General features: G+C 40.6%; 3 protein-coding genes across 9 annotated transcripts; 1 reads left to right on the forward strand and 2 right to left on the reverse strand.

Moving 5' to 3' along the window:
- Positions 1-3,559: 3,559 nt before the first annotated feature.
- Positions 3,560-12,730, forward strand: eef1da (eukaryotic translation elongation factor 1 delta a (guanine nucleotide exchange protein)). Of its 7 annotated transcripts, none has more exons than XM_005742537.2 (11): positions 3,560-3,674; positions 4,069-4,089; positions 4,995-5,029; positions 5,456-6,034; positions 7,073-7,196; positions 8,745-8,807; positions 9,611-9,689; positions 10,961-11,055; positions 11,412-11,597; positions 11,878-12,072; positions 12,596-12,730. In XM_005742537.2, exons 3-11 carry the CDS (start codon positions 5,016-5,018, stop codon positions 12,632-12,634), a joined length of 1,374 nt encoding a protein of 457 aa, XP_005742594.1. In that variant the 5' UTR covers positions 3,560-3,674; positions 4,069-4,089; positions 4,995-5,015; the 3' UTR covers positions 12,635-12,730. The 7 variants fall into 7 exon arrangements, with proteins under 7 accessions (XP_005742594.1, XP_013768690.1, XP_005742595.1 ...); XM_013913236.1 differs by having other exon boundaries at positions 8,769-8,807; XM_005742538.2 differs by lacking the exon at positions 8,745-8,807.
- Positions 12,731-12,772: 42 nt separating this feature from the next.
- On the reverse strand, positions 12,773-17,335 carry LOC102210355 (E3 ubiquitin/ISG15 ligase TRIM25-like). The gene is made up of 7 exons (XM_005742599.2): positions 16,640-17,335; positions 15,786-15,872; positions 15,450-15,683; positions 13,684-13,843; positions 13,531-13,581; positions 13,388-13,447; positions 12,773-13,313 (listed from the first exon to the last, which is right to left on the reverse strand). The coding sequence occupies exons 1-7, from the start codon at positions 17,222-17,224 to the stop codon at positions 12,787-12,789; spliced, it is 1,704 nt and encodes a 567-aa protein (XP_005742656.1). The 5' UTR covers positions 17,225-17,335; the 3' UTR covers positions 12,773-12,786.
- A 220-nt stretch (positions 17,336-17,555) lies between these two features.
- Positions 17,556-25,152, reverse strand: ftr67 (finTRIM family, member 67). The gene is made up of 7 exons (XM_005742539.2): positions 24,259-25,152; positions 21,470-21,565; positions 21,079-21,312; positions 20,476-20,635; positions 20,271-20,378; positions 19,353-19,445; positions 17,556-18,007 (listed from the first exon to the last, which is right to left on the reverse strand). The coding sequence occupies exons 1-7, from the start codon at positions 24,859-24,861 to the stop codon at positions 17,940-17,942; spliced, it is 1,362 nt and encodes a 453-aa protein (XP_005742596.1). The 5' UTR covers positions 24,862-25,152; the 3' UTR covers positions 17,556-17,939.
- Positions 25,153-25,745: the final 593 nt, after the last annotated feature.

A 25,745-nucleotide genomic window follows, 5' to 3' on the forward strand; every position in this document is an offset into this window, starting at 1 on the left:
TATTCTTACAGATGCATCTGGAGATCAGCACACTGCATCCTATGCAGTCCTATGCTAAAGGCTGATCTAAAGAACTTTACACAACAGTAACAGTTATAACCTCTGGTCTCCTCCTCCCCCGCAGTAAACACCCCCACAATGGAAATACACTAGTACAGTGGCCAAGGGTGCTGACATCCTGACCCCCACCTCCTTTTAAGGTAGTGTCCATTTGCCCTTTGTCTGCCCCTCACCCTCAGTAACTCTGGCTTCCTGGCCTGGGGATGGGGGTTGATTGTCCTCCTGCCCTGCACCCCAGTTCTTTGTTCCCAGAATGATTTCAAGAAATTCACTGACTGGACTCAAGTGTTACCGTATTTATGCCTTTAAACAATGCAGTCTATACTGGAACGCTCAAGGTGGTTTTCAAATGGGGTCACCCTATACAGTTTTCAGATGTGAATGTGGAGCAGTGCAGTGCTAAAAAAGCCAAAGCCTCCCCTAAAGAGTAGCTTTCCAAGAACAGGAATATAGGTTTCAGCCTTGAAGTGCTTTTCAGAGCGACCGAGTGATTAATCTATCGAACATTTTACTGCAACCAGAGCTCCTATCAAACAACAGAGGGACGTCGTGAAGGTTTTCATCTTTCTCCAGGTGTGAAACTGAAAAACAAATCTCCCTGCAAAAACGTCACACGTTATCAGGGCGTCACCTCGGCACGGGTTTCCCATAATGGTGATCCTATAACACGTTACCTGTTCACACACTGGGGACAAAAGGTTTTTGTGCTGCCTGGTGGGTAATTACTTGTTTTTCAAACAGTGCATTTCAACAAGGCTGGACATCGCCTGTTTGATCACTGGTTTCAATTCTGCGGAGGCCAATCTTTATGTTGCAAGGATGCTGTAAAGCAGCTGAGTGTCTGATAACCAGAGGAGTCAGTCCCCTTTTTTCATGCAGGTGTGTGTGGGGGATTTGTTTATCTTAAACCCATATGCAGCAGTCTCCCACTTTAGGATCCAAACAAAAGGACATTTTATTTTGCAAATTTAAAGACCAACATTCACTAATTCAAGAAATTCAAGTGTGTTTGGACCTTAAAATAGCGTTTAAATCTATTTTTCTACTGCCACCATCCAGGTCACATCCTCCTCAGACCAAAACAATCAATCTTATCTTTATTTGTTTAAATATGTGAACAAATGGCAAATATGAGATTTATTTATTTGATTTTGCAAAGAGCTGGCTCCAAATTAACTTCATAAGTGAACACAGATCTGCTTTATTGTGCAAAACGCCTGCTTTATATTGCACAGGTCCCTCTTTTGCTGCCAAAATACTTCATGGTAGGAAATCCATAAGAAGTATACAGCTGTCCTTGATTCAGGGTGTAAGATGTTAGCACTGAGTTTACTCTGGGCTCTGCTTTCAGGTTTTAAAAATGCAGCTTCTAAAAGGAGACATTAACCTTTTTTAGGCCAGAACTAGTGAGCTGTGAGGTGAGATGATAAATTAGTTAAACACAACAGTTTGAATCCTGCGTGAAGCTAAGCAGCATTAGTGAAATCTGTGCTTGTCTGCTGGTGTGGTTTAGAACAGAGGGGAGAGTTGCAGGAGGACTGACTTTCAATTAACATTCACATATTGTTTTTCTCCCTCCTGCAGCTTTAAGTCCTGTAAGTAGCAAAATTGGGCCTCGAAGAACAAAACTTGTGTCACATCCGACAGAAGATTAATCATTACTGTGATCTGGGGAATTTGGAGGCTAAGTCCTTGAACTCTCTGTCATATTCAAACCATTCTGAGTAATGTTTGCAGTGTAACAGGACATTATCCTAATTAGTGAGGCCACTACTGTGGGGGAATGCTGATCAAGATATTGTCGGTGACAAAGTAACATTCATATGAGCACCAGCAGAGCATCGTGCTGCCTCTTAAGTGTTGCCTCTTCCCATATAGTTAGTCCAGCTGCTGTTTCTTCCCCCTCGTGAACAATGCTTACTCAGCTTGGCGTGTAAAACAAAATGTGATTCATCAGACCAGCTTCTTTCATCGCTCAGTGATGCTCACATGCTCACTGTAGGCAGTTTGTGTAGTCAGCATGGGGACACGAGCCAGCCTTCCTTCCCCACACACATCACTGAGCCTTGGGTGTCCGTGATCCTGTCACTGCCTCAGCTGCTGACTTCTGGAAAATGCTAACTGCTGCACACTGGGAGCACTTCCACTAAACCTGTTGTTTTGAAGATGTGACCCAGTTATAGCCATCACAAGTAGACCTTCGTCAAAATCACTCAGATCTTAACTTACACTTGTTAGTGCCATTGATTTCACTTGTCAGTGGATTTAATGTTGTGGCCAGCTGTATGAAGCAGCAGACCCCAGCAGACACTTGCTGTGCAGCTTGAATATGGAACATAAATAATGCAAAAATCATCAACTGACATCACAAGTACTGGAAGTAACACGAAACTAGGACAGGAGGAGGTTTGATGACAGAAGAACAGATTAGGCAGTCAGCGAAGTAATATTGTTGGACAGCATCCAGGAACATATGAGATCAAAGAGGAATGAAGGTCAAAAACACATGAAAGAGTTCATTTGTATTTAATCAGCCTGAGCTATATACAGCATCTTGAATGCTGATTCTCTTCCAACAGTGATATTTTGGTTCACCAGCATAACTGAGGACTAAGACTCCAAAAAGCAACTGAGTTCATTGGCTTGAGTTCTACTCCAGACAGAGGGGGGTTTATTATTATTATTATTACAAGTCAGTATAATAAACTTCAGTTCTTTTAATCAAACTGTGGAAAAGCTCACCTGTAGGGAGTGTAAAATTATTTTAACGTTGCTCAAAAAAATAAAACAATAAATAAAATAAGATATACGGTAATTTATTTACAGCAAATGTTGGAAAATTCCTTTGTTTACCAAATTAGACACACAGTAGCTTAAAAAGTAGAATATATTAAATAAAGATCAACAAAAAAATACAATGTGACCCAGCATTTATCTCAATAATAATAATAATAATAATAATAATAATAATAATAATAATAATAATAATAATAATAATAATAATAATAATAATAATCTAAGTCTATACTGTTGTATATTATATATTTTCTAGGTGATGGAGAAGGTCAAGAAAATATATTTGGCTAATTCGTTTGAGTTATTTTTGCTTTTATTTATTTATTTATTTATTTATTTATTTATAAACAGGAGAGGGGGTGGGGAGACCTGCATACCTTTTTAAAGTAATATAAAAGATAATGTGCTGAGGAAGGCGGCACAGCCTGCCAAAACATCAGTAAACTGAGACAGCTGACAGCTAACGTATTCTGCTATGCAGTTCCTGGAGGTTCATGGGTAATGAAGTCTTTGAGCAAAATGGATTCTACCAATTTTGTGCTTTAACGTTAGCTAAAAAGTGAATTCCCTTTATTGTGAGAATTAGTAAACTTGCAGCATGTTTTATTTCTTGTTTTTTACTTATGTTATTTTATATAAATGTTAGATAAGCGTTTAAAATATCGTTAAAGTCGTTAAAACGCTAACGTCCTCCCCCCTCCGCCACTGAAGAATAGAGGGTGCCTGTTAACGTGAGTCCTCTTCTCCCGTCGGATTACAGCCGAGGCGGCACGCTAAAGGACTTCTTCTTAGTCATAAAACGTCGAATTAAACCAACAGTAAGTACATTAAAGTTGTATTTTTTCACATGTGGAACATTTTTTAAAAAGTAAGATGATTGTTAACTCTGCAACTTATTCGGAAATTAAAGTTTTTTTTAACGCCACGTGGTCAGCTGAACTACAAGTTGGTGGTACTGTGAGAAACTTTGGCTAATGTCAGAGAGTGCAAGCAACCGGCGTAAGCCATCAGTGATATTTACGGTCGTTACTGCTACTTTGATTAGAAATGCATCACAGTTAGAGACTTCTGTTGCTCGTGAATTGTACTTTTCTTTTGAGTTCCCCCTATCCTTTTGGCACTTCTGTAGCTTTATCACAAAGGTTTTTAATATTAAATAGTAAATATTAAATTGAATTTCAGAGGCTCTCTTGTTTCTCTGTTGCACATTAGCTTCGTATTCTAGTTAACAAGGTGAGTGTCGATGTTGAGGCTACTTTTCAACTAATACTTTAACACGTGCACTGGATTTTGCATTCTGGTGATAATTAAAGTAGTTAACACTCATTTGACAGTTTGGAACTGATTTATTTATACATTTTTTTCTTAAACATGTTTCTAGTATTTTTGTCAGCGACTCAATATTCACTAATTAGTTTGTCTTGTAGATCATTTCCCCCCCTTATTTCGTGCAAAGCTCAAAGACATTAGCATTGAAAAGTTCGTGCATGTTTGTGGTTTTTGTTTGAAAAGTGAGTGCAGAGAGTACTGTCAGAACGAATTGTTTTAGATCAAACTACATCCTTCAAAATGATGGCTAACCATTGAAAATGTCTTGAAAAGGTTAAATCTGTACTTGTTTTAAGAAGATGTACCTAATAAACTGCCAAATGAGACTACAATAATCAGCCACAATATTAAAACCGGCTCTATCCAGAGCTACTTTGTCCACACAGTCTGGCAGCGGCTTCAAAGTCTTTTTAAGGTGGAGGTTCTCATGATTTAGGCTTGTTTCAACACATCCTGTAAGTGATGTGTTTAGCTTTAAGTTTGAGCCCAAGTAGAAAACCTTGGGTTTTCTATTGTTCCTCAAGCCTTTCCAGAGTAGTGTGCATTGTGCTGGGACTGTCATTGTTATTTGGCAGGGTGTCCTTGGTTGAAAAGTAAAAGTAACATCTACTTGAATGCCAAACCCAGTGTGCCAATGCACTGCAAGCAGGTGATCTGTTTAATTCATTTTTTACCTGCCAATGGTTTTAATTTTGTGGCCGATCACTGAACACCTGCCATGTGACTGAAAGTTTGTCTGTTTGTTTTGATGGCTTAGGAATGAATTCTGAGTAAACAGTGAATTATTTCAATATCCAATTTTGCAATAGGCACTGTACTTTATCCCCATCATGCCAAAGCAAAGGTGAGCTACAAACTGAGTTAAAATGACTGTTTTGTCTTATTTAAGGCATAAACAGTGTTTTCTTGTCCTGCTGTGTCTAACGGGAGTGGCCTTTTTCTAGTTTTACAGCATATCTGTCTTTATTTTAATTTTTACACCTTAAATGATAATAAACAACTTGATTTGAAATGGACACGAGGGAAATACTGTAAGCAAAACCTAACCTGAAGTTGGGTCTGGTTTGTTTTGGCATGGCTTGTCCGGTGTGAGATGAAAGTCTATTTTGTAACCTTTCTCTGCATTATTTCATAAACATTTATTCATCAAATCTTATGTAAATAAACTATTGACTAACCAGTGAGTGTGAGTGCAGTACCACCTTCACGCTGAACTAATGGCTCTAGTTTCCACCTGTTGCTTCTTTTCTCTCCAAACAATCCAAAAAAGACAAGCAAGTAAAGAAATGGATCAGTCTTGTCAAAATCATCAGCAAAGCAGAGCCCCTCAGAACGCTGTACCTATGGGAACCTTCAGGCAGGGTAGTGTTCCCGCCCTGGAGAGGGGCATCATTAGTGGAGACAACGTCCAGTTTGGGAGGCTGCGTCGTCACACGCGTCTGTCCCAGTCGGAGAGCTCTGGGGCTGAAGAGGAATGGTTGAGCTCCTCAGTGGAGGCGAGTGGCTCGTATGGTCAAAGCCCCGTGCTGCAGGGTTTGCAGGCAGAGGCAGTGTGGTACAACCGCAATATTCACGATCAGGTTGAGAGTGGCGGACTGCTGTCGTCCTCTCCCCGGAGCCCAAACACCAGAGGATTCTTGCTCTCTCACTCCAGACCCAATCAAAGTCACCTGCAGGGTCAAGGACCCTCTGTCACCACAGTGAAGGCCTCCGGTACGCCCCACCGTCAGATTGGCAAAGGCCGCAATCGCACCTCCTCTGAGACAGAGCAGGGGGGCAAAGGTAGCAGGGGACCACACCCAAGGAAGAGGGGCATCTCTGAGACGGAAAGCAAGCCCAAACGGGACAAGTATGACACCTCTGTCATGGAGTGAGATGTGACGTGTGCTTTTTGGCTCATTTAACACTTTTTTTTTTCTTTTCTTTTTTTCTGTGTGTTGGCTGTTTATGCTGACTTCTACCTGTGTGGGTTTTTTTGTTTTTGGTTTTTTTTTTTCTCCCCATACATAGACCTTCTGGTTGAACTTACGTGTGTTGAGGGCAGGTGGACATGTACTGCATATGGAACCAACGTATGTTAATATGGGGTTATTCAAAGTTTGTTCAATCCAGTAAAAATGCCACAGTTGCTTTTCCCAACCCTCTTATTTACCAGCTGCTAGTGTTACGCTTATTTTTAGATTCGGAACATTTAAAAAAAACCACCTTTCTGACCCTTGTGTGCCTGTACATATTTGTTTTCACACATGGAGTCCAGACGATGTCGGGGTGGCCAGGTTGGGACTTTCTCACATGTGACTTACAACAGGAGATAATTAGCATTAAACTTACTCTCATAATGGAAATGCTTCATTTCATTAAGACGTGTGCTGCATGGATTTGCAATGCCTGTGCTTTGCTTTTCTTTTTTTCCTGTTTGACTCTTCAATTGTAACTGTCAGGTGTCGACTACAAAGGAATGCCCAAGTTAGTTGTATACAGTTCTCCCCTTTCAAGGGTAATGGTATGTGTAGTCAGGGGGGGTTGTTGGCAGGCAGTGACTAGCCTTTTGTTCAGTAATCCAGACTCTGCAGATCAGGCAACTCTGTTTGTGTGAGTGTGTAGACTGACTGCTGCAGTAATTCACAAGCTGAATGTGACAGGGGTAAATCATAGCTGAAAGCATTGGGGAGAAACGAACTGCAGTGTCAAACTTCACCTGTAGTTCCTGCTGTTGTAACCTGTAATACAGCAAAATCAATCGAACGGCTGTCAAAGTTGTTACGTTGCTTTCCGTCTCAGCAGTTTGGCTATAACGCCTAAAATTCTTGTCCCGTGGTTTGCATATAAATTATCAAACTGTTCTGTTGAATTGCTAAATCTCTCATGAATTCTTATTCTTTTTCAGTACTAACATGAGTGGACTGATCTGCCTTACCACAGAAAGCATCTGGTTTGACAAAAACCGCTACGATGAGGCAGAAAAGCGTTTCTACGAGGGAGTCAACGGACCTGCCACGCCGCAGCAGCAGGTACAGAAACTTCATCAATCCATTTCTTAAATGCTAAACACTTTTAGAGGGTTTTAATCTGTAGTCTTTACTCAGAGCTATTCTGCCTGACTCTCTTTTGGTTCATGCCCTCCTGTCGGTGGCAGCGCAGCTCCCTTTTAGACAGTGTCCTGTTGATTCAGGCAGTAGTTACATCATCTTCTGTCACAGCTCATGGCAGCCTGGAGCAGCTGTGTGCATGTGAGTTAAGCCTCTCGATTTAGAAGTGGCTTGTACTAGCAAGAGGGTCAGGTGGTTTGGCAGCTGTCTTATCTTCTCAGGGCTGCTGCAGCAGTTCTTGGAGTTTCTATATAATGCTGGGAAAACAATGAAAAGAACCACATGCAGATAGTCTTGGTTTTATGTGCAGAGTTATTTATAGATCTCTACAACTGATGTTGCTTGAGGGCTCCACAGGTAGACGTGTCAGTGCATTTTATTGAATCAGGTTGGAAAAAGTTTAAATGAAAGGTCACGTCTCAGGACACAAGTGTGTGGGGGATTACATCGGCAGCATGAGCTGCTGGTTAGGCCATCGTGCCAGGCTCGTGTACCCTCAGGTCTGCTCCCAGAGTCTGTAACTTTTGTATTGCTACATCAAATGCAAATAGATAAGACAAGTTTTGTGTGTGTGTGTGTGTGTGTGTGGGGGGGGGTGTGTGTAAGGTTTGCCTCTATTTTACAGAAGGGAGGGGGGGGGACCTTTATTAAACCAGTCGCCCCACTTTTGTCAGTCCTGCACACTGCTTTGTCTTTGACTGCTTCTACTTCATTAGCTCTTTTTCCCACACGTGCCTGCGGGTTAGGTGAGATGATGCCATCATGCAGGACATTGCTAAATCCACTAGGAAAATGTAGAGTGAGTACCACATTGTGCATGAACTGCAGATGTTCACCGTGTCATAATGTGGAATTGAAGTGTAAATGGCAACATTTTGTGCAGTCCATATTGAGCATTCACATGCCGTGTAGTACCAGTTTTTGTTTTATAATAATCATAATCATCATCAGTGGTTTTTAATGTTTTGCTAGCAGTATACGTTGGTGTCGTTTCAAAAACGGGTCTTGCACGTAATTGTTGTAATTGTTCCTCCTCTCCTTTATTAATACGAGATTCCTTCTTAAAAATCTAATGTTAGTGATCAAGATTAAAATGAACTACTTTGGTTATCACCAGGCTACAGTTGTTACTTACAAATATGGTAACTTCTTTCACTGTAATACAAAGATTGTTTGTTTGAGGACCAGTAATGGAAAAATGACACAGACTTTAGTTTCAGTGGGGGGGGAAAGGACAAGACTATATTTCTTTGGTTTAAGGTGAGGTTTATAAGAACTTATTTTCATGGGGGGAGCAAGGAGGACAACCTGTAGTTGGTCCGCTTTTATTCTTTCGTGCATGTAAATATGAGCACCAGTTGACAGTAGTATCCCAATAAATTGTAAAATATTGATCTCTTTGTACCTACATCTTCTACTTTTCCTGTTGTTTTCATGTTTTCCCCCCTCATTTACCCTTTACATCACCGGGTGCTGGTGATAACTGGCGTGCAGCAGGCCAAAGGTCGCCAGCAGAAACGGCGGCACAGAAACGTAAGTCGGTCGCACAGCTTTGCTGCTCAGGCAATGCTGGGAATGCTGCATGAATGAGACAGCAATGCTGGCTGTGTCTGCTGCTGCCTGACCTGGAGTGTGTTAGTCATCACGACATCATGGTATCTCATCCTGTTCCACCACCTCTCGCCATCCAGCTTCCTTTTCTATGTCTGTCAATATAATTGATTTAGACTGCTTCTAATAAAGCTGATTTCATTTATTCTAGACATTGTGTTATGATTATAGTTGTGATTATCAGTTTTGATCAAACTGCTAATGATTCTTGGAAGCAAACTGTTTTCTGAGAGTTCGAGTTGGATAAGGTCAGTATCAGCCTCCCAGCTTTGTTAAAGACTGGAAGCAGAAGGTTAAAAAGGCAGATGACAATTTAAAGGAAAAGAGAGCTGATCTCATTATACTGTCAGTCACCATAAATTTGTTTTGGGATTTATTAATTTATTTATTTATTTTTTGCGAGTGTTGTATTTCTGTTCCCCATTTTAAAGCAAACTGCTTTCAATCTCTTTGTTAACAGGCTGGAGGCTAATGATGAATTACTATCAATCTGACTCGGAAAGAAGCAATCTTGTTCTGCTTCAAAATTCATTGGAGATGGAGTTGATTTCTAATCAGCGTTTTGTGTTTAAATCTTTTTTTTACCCCTGCATGTTTTTTGGTTTTGCTTGCTTTTTCACATCAGCCTTGGGTTTGTTCTTGACCTGTGCGTTAATGCATTTGTTGCTGTGTTTGCTGTCCTACAGTGTGACTCTTGGTGTTAATTTGTGGTGTTCTTCCCGCAGTCATCCTCACATGCAGGAGACCAGGAGCTGGTTTCACGCATGAAGAGCCTGGAGCTGGAGAACCAGACCCTGCACAAAGGTTTGTGCTTAAACTATAATACACATGTTCAAGATTTTATCGAAATAAAACATGACATTATAAAAGAGCTGCTCGTAGTAAAATATTGCAGGGCGGCAGTCAGACGTGTTGCACAGTTTCAAGATGAGGTTTTCTGGTGTTCCTTCAGTTAGGTTTGCAGCTTATCTGTCAGGACAGTGAGCCTTGATACATCAGTGCGCCAAGCTGCTGCACCCAGATGTTTGCCTGTACACAAGTGTGCACATTGCTACGACGCAGACCACAACAGTTGTAGTTTGTCTGTTTATTGCAGTGATGTTAATGAGCAGATTGATCAGGACACAAAGTCAAAAGTTTAATTCCATGAAATTAAAACTACAGATTTCTTTTAAAGAAACTTTTTTTTAAACAAATAAACCCCGTGGTTGAGCAGATTCTCAGTTTGTAGCTTTCATGATCAAAATCGGCCAAAACCAGTATCAGGTTGACCTTAAAGGTGTCTGGAATCTGAATCACCCAAAAAAAACTGTTTAGTGCAAATCTATTTAAAGGGTTTACTTAATCATCTTGACAGGTTCAGTCTTTTCTTACATGCATACATCTGTCTGCAGGGTGTACACACCCACGATGAATGGTGGTAAACAATCAATTTGGCTATTACTGTTACAAAAATGTAGGAAACTGTGGAGAAGTTCAAAGCAAAATGTGGAGAGGCTGATAAGGGATGGATGATCTGATATCCTCGTGTTGGTGTTGTTCCCAGACCATCATGAAAATGTTGTTCCAGGTTCAACATTTCAAGTGACGAATCATATTGTTGTTACGTTATTCCTTTGCGCACCAAGCCATTCGTGCATTTATGAAATTCCAATGTTGCAAGGACAATATCAATTCTGCTTACTGTTTATTAAAGGGTTAGGGTCAGGGTCCGTTGATTGGCGGACAGAGGCGGTTTCACGCAGCTTAAGTACAGTTTTTTGTTTTGTTTTGTTTTATACCGGTTTTTCCCGAAGTCGCAAAAGTATGACGTCACAACATTCTGATTGGTCACTTGCAATGTTGATCCTGGAACAACATTTAGTATGATGATCTGGGAACAACACCAACACGAGGATATCAGATCAACCGATGAGGGATTGTAAACCAGCACAAACAGATTTGAATGTGTCAAAGTCAACCCTGATAACCTATACATACCAGCTTGAGATGTGCCCTTATTTGTAAGCTCGTTTTTGCTGCCCCCAAGTGGCAAATGTATGTATTTGACTTTGACTTTGTGTTTGCTTGTGTAGTGGTGGTTGAGATGAGGGCAACCCTGCAGAAGCTAGAGTCCAGAGTGGCTGTGCTGGAGAAGAGCCCAACACCAGCAGCCATCCCTGCTGCAAAGGTAGATGCTGTGGGATGTTCATAGCTTCTAAAACAGACGTCTTTCGGGGGGTCCTACAAATCTTCTCTGTACTTGAATTCAAGTTTTGATGTTAATCAAAAGGGAAACGTGTACACTGGCAGATCACACTTTTGGTTTTGATTTGAAGTCATTTCTTTAATCTTCTGTCGTGTGTGTGTGTGTGTGTGTGTGTGTGTGTGTGTGTGCGCGCGCGCGCTTTCTTCCTTATTTCATATAATCAATTGAAGTTCCTTTCCTTCATGCCTTTCACTGTGATGTTTTGAGTCACGCACTAGAAGGACTATTTGTAAAATACACCATCTATTCCCTTTGTTTTTTCCATCTGCATTGTCCAGGTTGCTCCAGTCAAACAGGAAAAAGTGATAAATGGTGACGATGATGACATAGACTTGTTTGGCAGCGACGAGGAAGATGAGGAGGCAGAACGTATAAAGCAGGAGCGCTTGGAGGCCTACGCAGCCAAGAAGGCAAAGAAACCAGCTCTCATTGCTAAGTCATCCATCCTGCTGGATGTCAAACCTGTAAGTATCTATCAAAGCATAAAAGATTTTCACATGTGCAAGTTTTTCTTTAAAATTTTAATTTGATACATTTTATTCGTGGTTAAGGGTTTTGGGGGTTTTTTTGTTTTGTTTTTTTTCTGGTAAATCCTGAAAAACTGACTAGTCTGTAATGGTAATGATTGTTGAAGAGGAAAATTTTTTTTTAAAAACTTTTAAGCGATACATTTTAACTGTAATGTGAGCTGTGTCATTGAACCCGATTGGTATTTGTGTCTCTCCCCTTCTTGTGTGTGTTTAGTGGGACGATGAGACGGATATGGCTAAGCTGGAGGAGTGTGTGCGCTCTGTGCAGATGGACGGGCTCCTGTGGGGAGCTTCCAAGCTGGTGCCAGTCGGCTATGGCATCAAGAAGCTGCAGATCAGCTGTGTGGTTGAGGACGATAAAGTTGGCACAGACATCCTGGAAGAGGAGATCACCAAGTTTGAGGACTATGTAAGTAACAATCACAGAGGTGTAAACAGTTTGTGGTGTTGAGCCATGTTTTAACAGTTGTCACAATGCAGCTGGACGAGAGTTTTACATGCCAGTGTTCAGATTAGAAATGGTTCCCTCCTTTCACCAGACAAATATTGTTTCTCCAAAAATGCTTACATCCTTTGTAATAAGATTATCTATATATAGATAGGTTTGTTTTTGTTTATTAAAGAGGTGGTTTCCTCCTCTTTATGGACTCCTAACTCTCCATTTATGAATCTAGTCGTTATCTTTTATTCTGCTCTGAGATATGAATCGAAAATTCATTTTACTTTTTAATCATTGGTGCAAGAAATCATATTGCAGTAAACATTTAGTGAAGACTTCTCACTCACTCATCACAAAAAGCATCTTTTACCAGTTTTGTAAGTTAATCAGTAAAACAACTTTATTTAAATAATGGCTTTCATTACATTAAATCTTAATAGCATAAATATGTTGCAATAACTGACTTTGCATTCAATTCTTTCTTCCTCTGTAGATCCAGAGTGTCGATGTTGCTGCCTTCAATAAGATCTAAGCTCCTCCAGCCCTTCACCTGCTCCACCAAAGTGTTGTTGCTGCTGCGGGTGTGTGGTTAATAAAAAGAAAAGCAAATCTTTGAGCACAAACATCTGCCTCAGTTTCCTCATTATTCTCACTGAAATGAATTATTCTGCCTGTCTTCACATGTTAAATTGAGCACAGCTTCAAAGTGGAGCCCAGCCCCACCCAGAATCCAGGGTATAGAGGCTGTGTGAATGTGATCTTCTCTTTGTGAAGCAGAACCATTGCATCAGAAACATTAAAGAAGGATAAAGTCCCACCTCTGAAATCTAGATACACTCCTATTCTGCTAGCACACTGGGCACTGAGAGTCATGCTCTCCTTATTGTGCTGAAATGAGCAGGCTGTGGGTGAGCAGTCCAGGCTCCACGATTTAGAGTTGTGCCCCAGCTTGCACTCGCTCCCTCCTCCGGCCCGGCTCATGTTCTTGTAGCACACGCCGACGGAAACCCCTCCGTTTCCGGTCCACTCGATCTCCCAGTAGCAGCGTCCAGCCATCCCGGCCTTACACAGCACCTGTGCCCAGCTGGTGAAGCGGTCTGGGTGGTCCGCGTAGGGCTGCGGGTCGGCGCGTGTGGTCACGGCTCGTTGCCCGTCAGAGAAGCACAAGTAAGAGTTGGCAGTGTTCGGGTCCAGGATTATATCGTTGTAATCTGGACAGAAGATGAGCGTGTGCTACAGATGACTGTATTTGATGGTGGTATGATTTGTAAATGATCGTACTCACATTGAAGAAAATCAGCTCTCGTCTTTGGTTCTGAGTTGTAGGGTATGTCAGCGTCTTTAACTGTTAGATTTAGAGGATAAAGGGTTAAATTAAATTTAAGTGACAGTTTTCTAAGTTTTGTGTGTGAGGTTAGTAAATCTCACCTTTAGCCTTTTCAGAGTTGTTCTTACTGCTGCTTTCTTTCAGTAAAGTGACTGAAAATGTAAATTAGAAAATAAAGGTGTTGGGGTTTCTTTGTAAATCGTGTGTGTTGCAATGAGAAGTGAAGTAAAGGGTACGTTTACGTCACTACTTACCCTTTTCAGATATTTTGGAGAATTCTTTTTGAAGTGTATCATCCAGATTGTCCTTCAGGTTAACCAGCGCCCCTTTCGTGGTTTTATACATCAAATAATGAAGCGCATCAGTGCTGGGCATCTCCACGGACTTTGTAGGGAAGTGAAGAGACTTACACTTCTGCAAAAACATTCAACACAACAGCATTTGAATTAGGGCTGTTGGATATAACTATATATATCGGATGACCACAACTGTTTACGGCAATATTTTTTTTTTCATCGTTTTGATGGTCACTGTAGTGGCTATATTAATTTCTTAAAGTTCTCTCTTTCTCTTATATTTAATATAACCACACTGTGGACGGACAAGCGCCTGTTTTTTATGCATTAGCAACAATGATGGTAACACTATCGTGTGTCCGCTTGTTTATTTTCCATATAAACCTTTCACAATAAAGCTCAGGATCCTGTTGAGACTTTTCAAAATAAACTGAATCATGTGAAAGAGCAGATTATTTACGGATGAGAAGTAAAAAAAGATCCGCCATGTGCTAAAAAATAAACCTTAGACTCAAACGTTAGAACAGGCTTTTCCCAGCAGCACGCTGTGTAATAAATACTCAAAGAAAACGGTCGTTACAACTTATGTCTAAAAATGTATAGTTTCATGCATCTGTTAAAACACTCGACTCCAGCTACATGACGCGCAGCTGGAAACACTTCCCGAGCTGCCCGAGATTCACATAATTTACAGAAAATGTAAAATTTTTGTGATTTATATCGTTATCGGACGATAGAATTCTTATATCGGGATATGAGATTTTGGTCATATCGCACAGCCCTAATTTGAATACAAATGCAGCAGGTGTAAATAAACCAGGAAGGCTCGCAGAACAGTTGTGGTGAATCGCTTACAGCCCAGACCAAAAAGAGAGCAAGTTTTATTTATTTATTTTTTATTTAATAAAAAGGATTAAAAGGAGACAAAACATTTAAATATATTATCGTGCCAAGATAAACTGTTCCCGTGAGTGCTGAATACTTTGGATGCGTTTGATAAATAGGCCATTTGGCTGCAGTTCAAACATTACTCATGTTAACATGGATCCAAATAGGGGAAAGCATAAGTCTGCAGGTTTGACCTTTTCCATAGTTCTGCATCAGTAAACATACAGGAGTCTTTCTGGGAAGGGACCTTACAAAGTGCCTTTGCCAAATGATGTGTGACTGAAGTTCTCTGCAACTTCTGAATTTTAAAGTTTGTAATTTGCGTTTTCACTTCAGTTTTTCTCATGCTAAGTTTCAGATTTGTCCTTGATTCTGGAGATCCTGGAAACACTTCAACAGACGCTGAATGAACTTTAGTGTTAGTAGCTAAAGCTGATAGCACACGTGTGATTTGGATTATTTATCATCCTCAGTTAAATCTCACTTCATAAGTAAATATAGAAATTACAGTGTACTTACTTTTAGATGTGATTAATTTCAGTAATTTTTAAGAGGAACAGTGAAAGTAAATTATCTAGACATTAGTAAAATGGGAAATAACCTCACTGTCTTCTGCCTGATTAGGATTTCCCTCACCATCCAAAGCCAAAAGAGGTAAGTGAACACTAAACTGAGCAGATTGTGTATTTATAAAACCCCTTTCTGGCCTCAGGGCCCCAAATCAGCAAAGTATATCAAAAAGCTTTGAACGTTTCCCTTATAAGAGAGACTTGTGGTTAGATTAAAAACAAAAGTCAATCTTTCCCAAATTTTTAATTCAAACTTCAGTTTCACACCTGAAGAAAGTGGATGTGGTCTTCAGTGTGAGAGAGCTTCTCCAGCTCAGCGCCGGTCCTCTTGAGCTCGGCCATCTCCTTCTGTATCTTCTCCAGCTCCTCCTCAGCCTGACTGACGGCTGCTTTGCCCTGGACTCTGATCAGCTCCTTCACCTCGCTGTTCTGTTTCTCAATGGATCGGATCAGCTTGGAGAAAATCCTCTCACTCTCCTCCTGTGCAGCCTCCGTGGAGTGCTGTGGAAGATAAAAGTTTCCTCTTTTGGTCCCCTGGATTCACTGGAACTGCACTTTTGACAAAGACACATTTTAAAGCTCCTGGAGAGGAAATGCACTCACCTTGATGTATCTGATTACGTATCGTAGTTCCTTCTCAGTCTCCTTCAGTTTCTGCACAGACTTCAAAGAGGTCTCCTGGAGTTTTTTCTAAGAGAATACAAAAGATGAATATCAATCACATGGAGCAGTCCCCTGTGCCGCTTAGGCGAATAATTTTTCGCGGCTGCATTTCACGGTGGAAAGTTTTGATTTCAAAAATCAAAGGATGGCAGTACAGTAGGAGGCCTTTGGTCTTCCAGCCAAGATACAGCAGCAGGACCAAAGCACACGTTACTCTGCTTGTGTTCAATATTTTCAATGCTGAGTTTTCTTCATTTGTATATAATGGCTATCACTGTGACTTTGTAGCCTTTTCCAGAGTGACACATATCAGTGACTTTGTTCTCATCTTAGTTCAATCTTAGTCTACTTCATATGTTTTAAGTGATTCCTTGATTCAACAGGTCTGGCAGCAAAACTCAGCTTTCCAAAAAATGTCGATTAAGAGTTTTTTGAGCTTATATCATAGACTGTACCGGTACACATGACCTTATCTGGAAAAAAGGAAAATATTCAACAAGCAGCCTAACAGGTAACAGCCTCTAATTGGTCGGTTTTTCTTTCTTTCTCATTCCTCATCTGGCTCTCTCTGGCTTTAACACTTACCTCTACAGACTGAGGAGTACTATCCCTAAGTACTGATTTGATATGTAAATCTTGACAAGTTTCCCCTTAAAATCCAAATGTGTGCTGCCAGTAAAAGCTCTCCGTCTAAATAAAGGTCTTAGAAAGCCAATAGAAGGTCAAGTGCACATTTTGAATTTCAAATCCACTCAGAAAAGATTACAAAAAAAAAGAAAAATGCTCAAACCCACCTGCTGTTTTGCCCTCTCGTCCACCACGGAGACAGTTTCATGGCCCTTATGGCTCTCTTTAACACACTGCGAGCACACACAGTGCTGGTCATTGTGACAGTACAGCCTCAGTAACTTATCGTGCTGTGGGCACAGCTTCTCTTTCAGCTGATCCGAAGGTGGGATCAGCTTATGTCCCTTTCCACGAAAGCGTTCTTCGTGGGCTTTCAGGTGAGAGGCGCAGTACGACCCTACGCACATAAGGCATGACTTCACGGCTTTGCTTTTTCTCACCGTACATGAAGTGCATTTCACCTCCTCTGGTTTGCTGGATTGTTGACTTTCGGCCTGAAATCCGGTTTTCTGAAGCTTTTCCACCAGTTCACCCAGAACAGTGTTCCTGCTCAGGAGAGGTCTTGGGTTGAACACCTGCCTGCACTGAGGACAGCTCCACTGACCTTTCTGCTTCGCCCTGTTCCAGTAGTCTTCAATGCACTCCAGGCAGTAGCTGTGTCCACAGGGGATCGTCACTGGGTCTCTTAACACCTCCAGGCACACTGAACAGCAGAACTGGTCCTGCTCAACAGAAATCGTTGTGGCTGCCATTTCCTGCACTCTCGACTGAAACTAGAACAGGCAAAGATGGGCGTAGTTCACAGGTGTGCTGACAGCAGCTTCTCAGGTTTCACCTGCTGCAACCTGAAGCCTCCAATCACAGCCAGCAAAGAAGCAAATGGGCCGTCCCAGAGAGCCTGTGCAAAGACCAGCCTGACAAAGAAAACGCCTCCAGGTCCCACATCAGGGAAGCTCCTGTGAGATCACATTTAAATACAATCTGATATGAGGCTGTACTGGAAAATGGCATTGTTTTCGTGCCTGGAGCCAGCGTTTTGGTCACGGAGCTGATGTGTAAACAAAAACCACCCGTGAGAAAATGTAGTGCGTTTGTTTTTTAATGCCAGCATGTCAAATAATCCACGTTATCATTGAAGCAAATATGACTGTTTACAGAGGATTACTGGGTTAAAAAAAATAAATAATATACCTTTAAAAGCATCTAACACTGAAATAAAATGCACTAAGTCAGTCCTGCTTGTTGCTGCTGAATACATCGTCAGTGCGATCTTCACAGATGCTTTCCTCGTGCCTTTCCCAACACTGATTACATTTGAGTATAGCAGAATAAAAAATAAAAAAAATAAAAAACAGCAATTACATGACTTAAGTTGTAGTGTGGCTTTGTGTGTGGACAGCACTTGAGTATAATGACGTTCCATCAGGGTGAGTGTGTGAAAGTGAGGTTTGATGTCCTTAAGAAGTCTTATTTCCTCCTGGGGTGAGCACGTCGTGGAGGGTGCTTATGTCTGGATCCCGAGGAGAATTTAGAGCCTGGAAAAAGAAGGAAACAAAGAAAGAAATCTTTTTTTTTTGTTTTTGCCTTTTGTCTTTAGCACAAATAAATACCACAACTTATACCAGTAGAGTCTAGCTTGAAATGTGAGGAAGGGGTAAAGTTGTTACTAATTTTCTGTTTATCCACTACTGGATCGAACCTTCTACAAAGAATGATGATCAACAACAATAGCTACGTAAAAAGATCAATGCACACGTGTGTAAAAACAAGCTTTTCTGGAACAATATGAATAAAAACTAAAGTCCCGCAGCGTGGAAGCGATTGATGTTCTTTTTTCATTGTTTTCTGAAGTTTTGAGTTTTTTTCTTTTCTCATTTTGTGACGCTGTTTAACAGAATTTAGATTAAGTGAATCGATCCCTGCCTGCCTTTAAGCTAAAATGTTCAATCCAAAAACCTGACTTAGCAGCAATCAAATAGCCAGCATGAGCAAACATTTTTTTAAAGTCAAACTTTACTCCGGCATTTTTTTACAAGATTATATCAGATTTGTCACGTGGCTATAGATTTATCTCAAAGTACTTTGGCTGATCCCTTATTTCCCAAAAGGTCACCACAACGGATCGATCCATGTTTTTGTTTTTTTTAAATATCGGACTATCAAATAGAAGCTTGTTTCCACTCCTGGAAAACAGTGAAAATTTCAGCTCAAACTTGTTGGAAAATAACTAAAAATTGAGAAAATAATTAAAAATTTCAAGTTATTTTCACAGAAGATAGAGTTAGTAAGTGAGAATTGTGAGATACCCAAACAAAAACTTTTAAATAAAAATCTAAATTGTAACTCGTGAATGTTTTAGTGCCAGAAATGAGCTTCCATAAATTCCTGACACAACCCTCCCATTAATCAAAGCTTGGGATTAGGACTAGGAGTGCCACGCAGCCACATGAAAGCACTGCTTGCTGACGTGTATCAAATAAGATTTAGGTCTCAAACTGTGCTGAGTGGCTCCAAAGTGTAGAGCTTCACACATCCACCTAACAAGGGAACGATCCCAGGCGGAGACAAAAATCAATATTTAAAGATTCTCGACCATCTGGCTGAGCTACTTATTAACTAAAGATTAGCTTTAAAATATTGACTATGTAAACAAAACACAACAAACAAATCTATCAAACAAAGAAACAAGAGTTAATATTTGCACAAGTTCTTGTTACAGTGACACCCGGCACTGGCGGGTTTAAGCACATCTAAACTCAATCGGCTTCTTTCTTTATTACACTAGAACAATATTATGAGCAGAAGGATTTGCATGTGGTTTGCTTGAGTTAAGTGGGTTTCACACACGTGCAGTAAATACTGTTTAAATGTTGTAGTTACCAAATGGTGAAAAGGAAAACGCTGGAGGTCCTGGAGTGAGGAAGGGGTTGAGAGGGCTCACATGACTTTGGTCTAGACCAGGCGAAGGGATCACTGCGATAACAAAGACGGGTAACAAAAAGAGGTTACTACAGTCTCAGCTATCGGTCTTTATCTGCACATTCAGCAAAGCCAACTGTAAGCAAACAGTTTCTGCTGTGAGATAATAAGGTCAGATTAACATGTCTCATTTTTCACAATAAAAATAAAAATAAAATAAACAGAATTTTATCAGGACAGAAATTTTACATTTTTAGTGTGTTTTTGGTGACATGTGAGAGTTTTTTGTGGATTTATATTAGTCTTACTTAAGTTTGATTTAAGGCAAATTCCTTCTAGAAAAACAGGAAAATATTCATTTTGTTTTCATGTTACACCAAACATGAAAAATATCAGTGTAGACCACTGAGCTTTTGATAAAGTGGATGAATTTCTTTTATATTTATATCACATTTCTGTCAGTATCTCCCAGCTGTTACAACAATATCACCCAATTATTATATCACTTTATATTTTTTTATTTAGATATTCTTTATTTTAACTGCCATTTATTATCTAAGGGTTGTTTGAAATCAGTAAATTATACATTTTAATCTTTAATATCTTAATGGTGTGTGACCCTGCTGCCAGGGGAGGTTTATTTAAATGACCCTACAGGCCTTTACACACCGGACACCTAAAATACGTGCGACTATGTAAAACCCTAAAAAATAAATGTATTGAGCTTTGTAAGAGTGTTTAATCCGGCGCAGATAACATGGTGATTTTGATTTAAAAGAGTGATTTAAGATGATTAAAAATAATCCCTGACCACCAAAACTGCTGCACTGTTTAAAACTGTTAATAAAACCTGTGAATGTGACACACATGAACACTCACATGCAGCTGCTTCCATTTGTACAACTTCCAGATTAAAACTTCGATCCACCACCGTGCAGTCAGACTCGACTGCGAGATCTGGATTCCTTACAATTACTATATTTCTCACTGTAAAGGATAAAAAAGTAGAACAACGTCAACAGACAGTCGACAGAATCATTTATGGTGCAAAAAATTAAAATGTGATACAAATCTTTATATCTACCTCTCTCATAAATGCTGACACATCCGTTCTGACAGACCTCCTGCAAAAGCGCCTTAAAATCTGACACAGCTGTCGTCACCGGGCCGAAGGTGAAGTCTGGGTCCGAGGCAACCAACGGCGAAGCCGACAGCACAGGTGGAGCATGGAGGGACTGACAGCTCTAAATACAGACCAGGAACAGTGGTGAAGATAAAACTTGAACCACTTTTTTTCCCAAGACTTTGCTGTGGCGGTGTGTTTATGAATATTTCAGCACGTGGTGGGCTTAGCAACATAGAGACTAGGAAGGTAAGCTGACGCAGAGATGTTTCCCAGCATGCTATTTATACAGAACACAACAAGGAAGGGTGAGTAGCAGAAATAAGTGGAGGGGTGGCATTCATGACAAAAGACAAGACATAAAATGGTTTGGTCAACGACCACAAGGCACCAGATCCAAGGCTGGAACTACAGTAGTGAAAGATTATCTACGAAAGGGTCTGGATGTGATAAAAGCTTAGGAAATTCCCAAGTTTAAGAACTCCCTACAAACAGGGACTATTTTCATTGTGTAGCATATCGTCACAGTAAAATGTCCTGAGAGTGTGATAAACTCTTATCCACCTGAAGGAAATGGATGGGGTCTTCAGCGTGGGAAAGCTTATCCAGTTCATCTTCATTCTTCTTCAGCTCGCCGATCTCCTTCTGAATGTGCTCCAGCAGCTTCTCTGCCTCACCGATGGCCGTCTTCTCCTGAGCTTTAATCAGCTCTCTAACCTCAAAGCGCTTCAGCTCTATTGACCGAATCAGCTCGGAGAAGACTGCGTCGCTTTCCTCGGCTGCTACACGAGCCGAACGCTGGAGGGAGACACAGAGAACAGAACGCCAGACAAAGAGTGAAGAAAGACCAAAAAAAACTTCAAAAGTTGATAAAATAGCAAATGTAGACCTTTAACAGTAGAAAGATTAGACATTTTTACCATCCAACAGTGAGATGTTGAACATCAGCACTTACGCTGAGAGAGAAAATGGCTTTTCTCAGCTCCTGCACCTCCTTTTCTCTTTGCTGAATCCTCAGCTGGGAGCTCTGCTTGATCTCACTGAGCTGCCTCTGACGAAAATCAAAAATCAAAAGTCATGTAACTGAACAGAAGTAGATGCATTTCATTCTCTGCTACATTATCCAGATTTCCTGCTACACTGGGCCTGTGCACGGACTGAAGTCAGTTGTCACTAAAACTGAATCACTAAAAAAAGAGAAGAAATTAAAAATTATTATGAAGCCTTTCAGTTGTTTAATTCTTTGCTGCTTTTATTCCACACAAATACCCCAAAACAGGTTTGAGGAACTCCAGAGGCGTTTCAAACCCAAACTATAAACTTCACATCTCTGCTCCATTTCTCTGACGAGTCTACAGTTAAACTGTTTGGTCCTACTGTGGATCAGGCTGAAAATGTATTCTAGATTAGATAGTGTGGTGAATTAAAGACACCGAAACACTCAGTGATGAACGTTGGATCTTTTTAACACAAAAGATCTGAGTTATCAGCTTTAATGCTTTCCTCATTAAAACTGCATCACAAATTATGACTCGGTAGTAAAACCCTGAAAACCACTGAGACCTTTAAAATACAATCAATAGCTCAGTTCACAATAAAAGAATAGTGAACAGCAGCAGTTAGCAACAGATATACAGAAAATTAAATGATGTTCATTTGCGTGACTATTATTTGAACATGTAAGCAGTGGTTTATATGTTTGCCTATCAAATGGAAAGGCCCTTGGTTAATTCCAGGAAGAGACCCAAATCAATTTGGAATTACAGCATGTCAAAATTTACATGAGGGTGTCAGCTTTTCTTTCTTTTTCTTTTGGTGAGATAAACAGGAAAAGATTTGCAGCTTTTCTTTAGATCTATTGGAGTCATTTTAAATATTTTTAAGTTGGTTGCACTTTTTTTCCCTCGTTTCTCTAAGTCAACTTAACAAGTGGCTCCATCAGGTAGTGATTTGCTCAGCAAGTGAAGCGGCGCTGGTTTGATTCCAGCTGGAGACACAAGTCCCTTTGGGGTTGTATCTGGTGGAAAACTCAAACATGTGGCGCTTGCAGCTGTGACAAAAGAGCAGCTGAAAATACATTCTTCCTCTCTAAAGCACCCTGACACTTAGTCACATTGATTTTTATACTGCTGTGAATAGGGACAAATATTTGTTCATGCATAGGAGGCTCTGTGGTACAATGGTTGTCATGTTCATCTTACACACAAAAGGTCCTTCAGGACTGAAACGCAAACCCAACCTACAAGCAAATGTACATACCAGATGAATAAATGAATAAATGAGTTCTCTTATAAAGGAACAGATAAAGTTACCTTTAGTTGAGGATTATTTTATTTTGAAAAAATCTGGAAAATTTGACTTCTTACATATCTATATTATTGCTAATATTTATTGTAATATATCTATATCACTAAAGCACTTCTGGATGGATGCAAACTGCATTTCGTTGCCCTGTACCTGTGCATGTGCAATGACAATAAAGTTGAATTCTATTCTATTCTATTTGATGTAAGGTAGAATACAACCCTACAAATGGCAACAGATTGACAAAACCAAATCAGCGCTTTAATGAAACATTCAGAGGTTCATAATTAAAGAATAGACAACACAAAATTAATGAAACAATGAGTTGATTTATAGATAATTACATGGCAACCACTTTAATAATCATTTCAATGCAGCTTCCAGCCTCTCAAATGTCTTTAATTATAGGATTTGCAGCTTTTCATTTTACCCGTGTGTGTGTGTGGTAGACGTGTCTTTTCTGCCCCATTTCTCTAAAGCATCTTAACAGTTAGACTATTTTTGTCCCCCTGTGAATGGGGCCCATGGATTAGATTAAGTCTTCACTTAAGAAGTGGATTCAGTCCACTGTTAAAAGACGATTTTAAGAGAAAGTGCATGTTGGAAATGTCAACACACATTTGCATCTGTGGATTATGTTTATATGAGAAAAAGACTATATTCACTTTAATGTTTACCTTAAGCTGCACTGCAGTATTTAGACTTTTTAAACCCTGACTACAGTCATACGGAAAAAAACTCAAAGGAAGCAATTAAGATTTTATTTATGTAGCACAAAAAAGGCAAAGTGCAACAAAAATGCTAAAACATAGAAACAAAAAGTTACCCAAAAAGCAAGTTTAAAAAGCTGCTTTTTAAAAGAAAGCACAGACCACACGCTCAGACAGAGAAGGTTCCAGAGGGTCTCAGGGTCACTGTTGCAAAAGCTCCGTCCTATTTTAGTTCTCAGCTTTGTATGTTGCAAAGCCAGCAGGCCCTGATCACATGACCTCAGGGACCTGCTGGGGTTGCACGATGATGCCCATCCCTGCAGCGCTTTAAAAGGCAAAACCAGAATCCTATCGTGGACTCTCCAGATGATGGGGAGCCAGTGCAGCAGATTTAACTGCGGTGTGACATTTGAATACGAAGGAGAATTAGTCAGAACAATTGTACTTGTAAGGTTCTTACCTTTGCTTCCTCTGGCAGTTTGCTATAGTTTAGATTTAGTTAACTGTGTCAAACTGTTTTGTTTCCCTTTAATTTTTTTTTATCACTTTAAGTGTTGCTTTTAGTCTTTTTATAATATGGGGATATTAGTGAGGGGCAGACTGGGGTTTTAAATCAGGGAAACACTCCAGACAGCACATTGTGGAGGCAGTTAACTCAGCCTCAGAAAAAAGGGAATGAGCTCCATGTGGGAGGCTTCCTCCCTCTGTGTAATTCAGGTGAGGTGATTACCTTCTTCTGCTGTATCTCCTCCTCAGCCAGCACCGTGTCGTGCCCTTTGTGCTCGTCGGTCAGACACAGGGAGCAGATGCAGCGCTTGTCGGTCCGGCAGTAGACCTCGAGCAGCTTGTCATGTCGCGGACAAATGGTCTCCTGGAGCCGCTTGGAGGCAGCCACCAGCTTGTGTTTTTTGAAGGCTGAGGACTCGTAGTGAGGCCGGACGTGATCATCGCAGTACGACGCCAGACAAACCAGGCAGGAGCTGACCGCTTTGCTCTTCAACCCGATGCAGACGTCACACTCCACGTCGCCGGCTTCGGCAAAAGTTCGGCCAGCTGTCGGTGCCGCGGCGTCCTGGAGTGTCGTGTTCTTAAATATCTCCACCACGTCGGCCAGAATGGTGTTCCTGGCGAGCAGCGGCCTCGGGTTGAAGTTCTGTCGGCACTGCGGACAGACATAAACCCCGAGGTAGTCGTCCTGGTCCCAGTAGTTCTGGATGCAGCCCGAGCAGTAGCTGTGTCCGCACGGTATAGTAACCGGGTCCTTCAGCACGTCCAGACAGATGGAGCAGTTGAACTGGTCCTTGTCCAGGAGCACCCCGGCTTGAGCCATCATAGAAAACACCAAAGTACAGCTAGAAAGTGACAAATAGCTACTGCTTTGTTTACAGGAAGAGAATGAGGGGGCGTGACCACCGAGGGCTTTAACAGGACTACTTCCAGTTTCTGTATCGACGGTCGGCAAACGACGAATGGGTGCTTTGCTGCCACCAACTGGCACGGAGCGGGAGTGAGGCGAACATAAATAAGGTTTATCGTACTGCAGACATTCTGGCTTGATGTTCAGAAATGGTAAAAACCAAATATTTCATTCGATTTTGCAAACTGTGTTGTAACGTTATTTTGGTTATTCTCTTAAACGAATTTAAATTATATATAAAGTCTTTAAAATTACTTCGAGAAAACAAACCATAAAAAAAATATAACATTCCAAAGCATCTACCCACTGAAATCGTTATCTAAGATAAATCACGTCTCCTATTATAGTTGTTGTTTTTTTCCCCCGTCTTTCTCTCTCTCTTCGCATATGTGGCATTTAATTTGTAATCTGTCTAGATGTCTATATTCGCTGTCTATATAACGGGGAAGTAAGGCTACTTAAATTGAATTCTAATAACTTTTTACATGTACTCCCTACATTTTTAAACAAATATCTGTACTTTCGACACAGACGTGTTACTTTTGGTTAAACTGTATCATTTATAGCGTTTATACTCGGGACTTAGCACACTATGGGAATAACTGCACGCAGTCTGCGTGTTTACTGATGTTTGTTGAGCTTTGTCAAGGTTGCATTGGAGTGAGCTTCTGAGCATACGCGAGGTTTTCTTAATGCGATATGATACGGGACTTTGTAAAGAGACAGTTTGGCTTGTTGAATTCTGTATCAATTAAAAAAATATCTAATAAGTATATAATAAAAATATATCATACACAACA

Source organism: Pundamilia nyererei, unplaced genomic scaffold (genome assembly GCF_000239375.1).
Source record: "Pundamilia nyererei isolate P.nyererei 1_Seehausen unplaced genomic scaffold, PunNye1.0 scaffold00121, whole genome shotgun sequence".
In the NCBI taxonomy this organism is placed as follows: domain Eukaryota; kingdom Metazoa; phylum Chordata; class Actinopteri; order Cichliformes; family Cichlidae; genus Pundamilia; species Pundamilia nyererei.

Coding starts and splice junctions, on each gene's coding strand:
- ftr67 (XM_005742539.2), bottom strand. CDS start 24,861: ATGATGGCTCAAGCCGGGGTGCTCCTGGACAAGGACCAGTTCAACTGC. Junction 21,566..24,258: donor AGGAGATACAGCAGAAGAAG/GTAATCACCTCA, acceptor GATTTTCGTCAG/AGGCAGCTCAGTGAGATCAA. Junction 21,313..21,469: donor AAGCCATTTTCTCTCTCAGC/GTAAGTGCTGAT, acceptor GTCTCCCTCCAG/CGTTCGGCTCGTGTAGCAGC.
- LOC102210355 (XM_005742599.2), bottom strand. CDS start 17,224: ATGGCAGCCACAACGATTTCTGTTGAGCAGGACCAGTTCTGCTGTTCA. Junction 13,844..15,449: donor ACCACATCCACTTTCTTCAG/GTGTGAAACTGA, acceptor ATGTTTTTGCAG/AAGTGTAAGTCTCTTCACTT. Junction 13,582..13,683: donor CTCCAAAATATCTGAAAAGG/GTAAGTAGTGAC, acceptor TTACATTTTCAG/TCACTTTACTGAAAGAAAGC.
- eef1da (XM_005742537.2), top strand. Junction 11,056..11,411: donor CAGCCATCCCTGCTGCAAAG/GTAGATGCTGTG, acceptor TGCATTGTCCAG/GTTGCTCCAGTCAAACAGGA. Junction 11,598..11,877: donor TCCTGCTGGATGTCAAACCT/GTAAGTATCTAT, acceptor GTGTGTGTTTAG/TGGGACGATGAGACGGATAT.